At 62.1% G+C, this 5,225-nt stretch overlaps 1 protein-coding gene across 1 annotated transcript in view; it reads right to left on the reverse strand.

Moving 5' to 3' along the window:
• The window catches only part of IGHMBP2 (immunoglobulin mu binding protein 2), a 13,632-nt gene that overhangs the window by 2,069 nt on the left and 6,338 nt on the right, over positions 1-5,225 (reverse strand). Inside the window, 7 exon segments of the mRNA XM_015568948.1 lie at positions 1-170; positions 1,282-1,405; positions 2,139-2,233; positions 3,036-3,154; positions 3,431-3,613; positions 4,359-4,556; positions 4,921-4,999. Of these exon segments, the coding sequence (XP_015424434.1) occupies positions 1-170; positions 1,282-1,405; positions 2,139-2,233; positions 3,036-3,154; positions 3,431-3,613; positions 4,359-4,556; positions 4,921-4,999 (968 nt within the window).

Here is a 5,225-nt window from a genome sequence, read left to right on the forward strand (position 1 = left end):
GTACTCAAAGGCTGTGCGCACCTCCCCATGCTCCGCGAAGTAATCCACCAGCGTCTTCAGGAAGGCGTGGCTGCTGACCGTGCGCGAGTCGCAGACGATGGCCACGTGGCGCCGAGCGCGGGTGATGGCGACGTTGATCCGCCGGTCCTCGGCAAGGAAACCAACTTCACCTGAGAACGAGGCGGGGTGAGCGGGTGAGATCTGAGCCTAAGGAACAGGAGCAGGCTCTGCTGCCCTCTCAGCAGCCGGCACCCCGACGGAGGACCAGCTCTAGGCTCACACCGACGGCCTCCAGGCACCGCCTCCCACGGACTCGAGGCCCTCAGGCCCCACCGTGACGCCACGGCTGCTGACCCCGCTGCTCACCACAGCTCATCAGGATGGCAGACGGCACCCGACTAACATTGCGGTGGCTGTCAGACTGTCACTCATTTCTCAGTAAGTACAACTCTCTCAGCAGCCGGCACCCCGATGGCCTCCCGGCTCCGCCTCCCATGGACTCGGGGCCCTCAGGCCCCACCGTGACGCCAGGCCGCTGACCCTGCTGCTCACCACAGCTCGTCAGGATGGCAGACGGCACCCGACTAACACTGCGGTGGCTCTCAGACTGTCACTCATTTCTCAGTAAGTACAACTCCTCCTCCCCGAGCCAGAGCTAGGTGACAGCCAGGGGCGTGGACGGGGCTGCAGCTGACACACGAGAGAAGTGCAGGGCCATTCCAGTACCTTCTCTCTCCCAGCACAGCTGTCCCACCTCCCACCTGTTTTCAACCTTCCGCTGAAAACGCTTTTCCAAGCCCATGAACCAAAACACTGTTTCTGGGTACAACTTTCTTACCAAACGGAATTCCACAAGCTCTATGGGCATCACTGCCGTGCCCTGAGGCTGAATCAGCCTCAAGGACATAAGACGAGCTCTGAGCCTGGGGGGGCTCCACCTCCTGGGCAGTGTCCAGCCCCACAGCTTGCCTGGCTCCCAGCCCCCCACCCCAACGGCATCCTCGGGTCCTAAGCCTCCATGCTGCTCCCTGTGCCAGGAACACCTTTCCCACCCCTGGCGCCGTTCTCCCTGCTGTGCACGCTGGGCCCCGGCAGGTCCCCGTTAGAGGCCTCGTCACACCACGCGCCCCCCTGCCACCCCCCGCCGGCTCAGTCTCTCCTCACACTGAGCTCACGCAGGGCAGTCTGCACTCCATGCTCACTGTCCGGGGACCAGCACGGCCGGGAAACCCAGCCCTCCGCGTGCGTGGCTCACTTCTGGGGCTGGTGAGCGCTCCGTACCTCTCCTGTTGGATCTGACGAAGGACAGCACCACCGCCTCCTTCTCTCGGCCTTGGAAGCCGTCGACCGACTTGATCTCAAGCTCAGGGTGCCTGTGAGCGAGGCTCTGCCTGAGCAGGTCCACCTGAAGCACCAAGCAGACCGTGCCTCAGACCAGGCCCCGGCACAGCCCGGGCCCGGGCGGCTCAGACACGCTGTCTTTCCCTCAGCAGACGGCCTCGCCTGCAGAGCCACCCCGACCTCGGGGACCTGGTTTCCACAACGGCCCTCCTCACAGGCATGCAAAAGAGCCAACAAAATCACCCCCCGCCCCCCCATCAGATAGGACCCCCACCAACACCGACATCCAAAGGGAAGGGAACAGCCGTCGCTTCTGCTGACTCACCACCTGCTTTCCCTTCAGAAACCACCCACTAACACCCGTCCCCCGGTTCTAGAAAGCCCGCCGGCCGGTCCCAGAGACGGGCGAGGACCCAGCTCCAGGTCACAGCACTGGCTCGGGCAGGGGACAGCCAGATCAACGAGATGGGAAGCTGAGATTTTCGTGGCAAAGGCCACAAAAGGACCGCTGTGTAAGGACAACATCCCCCAAGGTTGCTGGGGACATTAGGAAAGTTGGGGAAACAGAAGCCAACACAGGCCAGGACAGGATGAGGCGGGAGGTGGCAGAGCGAGTGAGATGGACAAACGGACGGATGGAGGCTCTTGCTGATGTCATCTGAGCCTCAATCCAGACGTGACGTGGCTGACTCCAGCCCGGAGTTTTCGGTCATAAGAACCAATAAACTGCCCTTTTCCTTCCAGCACAGAGGATGGTTGGATCCCACTGACACACGGAGAGAAAGGGGCACTCGCACCTGGAGGTTGTATGGCGTGATGACGGCAATGTCGCTCGCCGGGACGCCAGCGTCCACCAGAGCCTGGACGTGCAAGCTGACGAGGCGCACCTCCCCTGCAGGCACAGAGAGCGGGCTTCCAGGGCAGGGCCCGCTGACACCGAGGCCGGCGCTGCTTCTCCCAGCAGCTCTCCCTCTATTATGCCAGCTGATCTGGGTCACCCTGGGACACCACACCTGCGTCGGAATGTCCCCAGACTCAGAACCAAAAATGCAGGGCTCCCTGCCCCCACTGGATGGCCAGTGGATTGAGCGTCATCTGTGCACCAAAAGGTCACCAGTTCTATTCCCGGTCAGGGCACATGCCCAGGTTGCAGGTTGGATCCCCAGCTGGGATGTGTAGAGGGGGCAACCTGTTGATGTCTCTCTCTCACATTAATGTCTCTCTCTCTCCTTTCCTTTCTCTCTAAAATAAATTTTAAAAATGAAAAAAAATTCAGGACCCCCAGCCAACCTGAATTCCAGAAACAACAAGTACTCTCTCAGTGTAAGCAGGGCCACATGTCCTGTTAGTGGCAGCCCTGGAGTGGAACCGAGTGGACATCCTGCAGGCTGAGCAAGGACCTCATCCCAAGACCAGCCAGGCAGCGCTGGCCACTCTGCGTGGAACAAGAAGATAAAACGCTGCCCAGGCCGTGGCTGCCTCCAATCCGCCCAGACCCGCTGCCGCGAGCATCTCTTGCTCTTGGAGAAGAGCATCAAACACTCAGGCTTAGCCGCCGGGTCCGAACTGCCCACGGCTCCTCCTCGGTGCTGCCCTCCCCTCCGCTCCCAAGTTGGCCACTAGAGGGACGTGTGTGTTTGGAGGAGCCCAGGGTCTGTTTAGACTGAAAAGCTGACCCTCCCAAGCGAGCTCACCGGGGTTCCCTTTGGACTGGTCCTCCTCCTCCTCCAGCTCCGACAGCCCGCAGCCGGCCGTGTCCACGAGCAGCAGGGGGAGGCCCGTTTCCTCCGTGGCAGCCACTCCCGGGAGGTCCCTGCACAGGGGGAGACCGAACGTGAGGCCCCGGCGCGGAGGTCCTAAACGCAGAACCGCATGTCCCTCCTGCCCTCAGCGCTGCCCCGCCCTCAGGAAGACGGTACCACCCACGGGCACCACGATGGACAGGAGGCAAGTCAGACTGGGACCCCCACGTCCACTCTCCTTCCCAGAAACTGATCTTGGAGGAGACGCTTCCTCTAAAACCTGCAGACCCCCCCCCCCTCGGTGGCTCAGGGCTCCGTCAGGACATGGATGAGGCCACACCACTCACCGCAGGAGGTGCTCTGCCACGGAAGGGTGTGCCGTGAGCTGCCCGCGGTACAGGGCCTCCGAGGCCCACTGCATGATGGCCCGGTGCATGCGGTACTGCACCGTCAGCGTCCGCACTGCCCCCGCGCAGCACCCCTGGGCCAGGCGCTCCATCAGGCTCAGCGACAGTCCCGCCAGCGCAGCTCTGCACCCGAGAGAGGAAGCGGGAGGGAGGCCGAGCCCGGAGCCCAGCCTGAGACCAGGGCCCAGGGAAGAAGCTGCTCTCCAACCTCGAACCCGACTCACTCTCCAGTTCTGACCAAGAACTAAGGTGTGGTCGGCTGAATAACAGCCTCCGAAAACGCCACCTCCTAACCCTGGGCCCTGCGAGAACACGGCAGGGCACCGTGCAGATGTGGTGAAGCTAGGGGTCCGAGGCGGGAGCTGACCGTGGACCAGCCTGCGGGCCCAGTGTCCTCAGAGTCAGTCAGCCCACAGAGGTCACTCTGCTGTGGCGTGAAGATGGGAGGGCCACAGGAGCCGGTGCTCGGGGAAGGGAGAGGGGGGACACTGTGCCCACAGCGGGCAGGCCTGGAAGGTGCCCCCGTGGAAGGAGGTGCCTACAGACCAGGCCTCGGGATCCACGCTGGCCGGGTGCTAATCCACCCCGAGGGCAGTCAGCACAGCCCACAGAAGCGGGTGAGCACGGACATCCACCCTGTGGCCCGTCGGGGTGTTCAATCCAAGCACAGGGCCAGGTTCCAAGGCCACAGGGACCACTGTCACAAGCCCTGGCCTCCAGGAGCACAGGCTGAGGTGCGATGTCTAAATGAGCAAGTGTGGGGGCGGCTCACCCCGGGCCTCCTGTGAGCCGGGACTTCCGGGCCGGCCCTCGGGGGACAGAGCAAAGGGTGACCGGGGGGGCCGAGGCGCTCGGCAGAGGGGCTTACTTGGGAGAGACGATGGTGGGGGGCAGCTGCTTGTGGTCCCCGGCCAGGACGCACTTCCTGGCCTTCAGCAGGGGCACCCAGCAGCTGGCTTCCAGGGCCTGGGCGCACTCGTCGATGACCACCACGTCAAAGTAGCCGTCGGGCAGCAGCTTCAGGGGCCCGTCGGGAGAAGCGCCTGGTGGGGATCGGAGACACGGGCTTTACAGGGGCACAGGCCGTGTGAGAGCAGCTGCCAGGGCGCCGACAGGCCCACGGCTCCACAATCCAGCCTCACATTAAGACTAACAAACGTGCAGCCCAGAATAACGATTGGTAAGGACGTCAAAGGCCCGTAGCGCCTGCCCTGTGTTCACCCGTGAGGCGGTGTGTCCCCAGCCATGGGCCACTCCGAAGCCTCAATCACCAAAACCCATCACCCCCTCGGGGCTGCGACCCAAGTCCTCGGGAGGCCATCTTATTTATAAACGTTCCTGCATCATTTTCTGAATTTAAAATGTAACTAATCCTCCTCTAAAGTCTTTTCAGAACTATTAGCTGCTGAGCCGACACCCAGGGACGAAACCTCCAAAGTCCGACCACACAGAACAGCGCACCAGCTCCCCCGCCCACATCCCCGCGAGAGCTCAGTGTGCAGGCCTGGCCTGAGAGACACTCCCAACCGTGAGGGGCCTGGGCAAGCCCCCCCACACCCCCGAGCCGGCTCCTCACCATTAAGATAATAAGATATTATGAACGTCACACCAATAAACTCAACAACTTAGGTTAAATGGATCAACTCCTTCAAAGATACCAGCTCACTTAAGAGCTAACCTGAACATAGTCCCGCGTCAGTTAAAGAAATCCCGTGTGCAGTTAAAAACCTCCCCG

This window comes from Myotis davidii, unplaced genomic scaffold (assembly GCF_000327345.1).
Source record: "Myotis davidii unplaced genomic scaffold, ASM32734v1 scaffold425, whole genome shotgun sequence".
In the NCBI taxonomy this organism is placed as follows: domain Eukaryota; kingdom Metazoa; phylum Chordata; class Mammalia; order Chiroptera; family Vespertilionidae; genus Myotis; species Myotis davidii.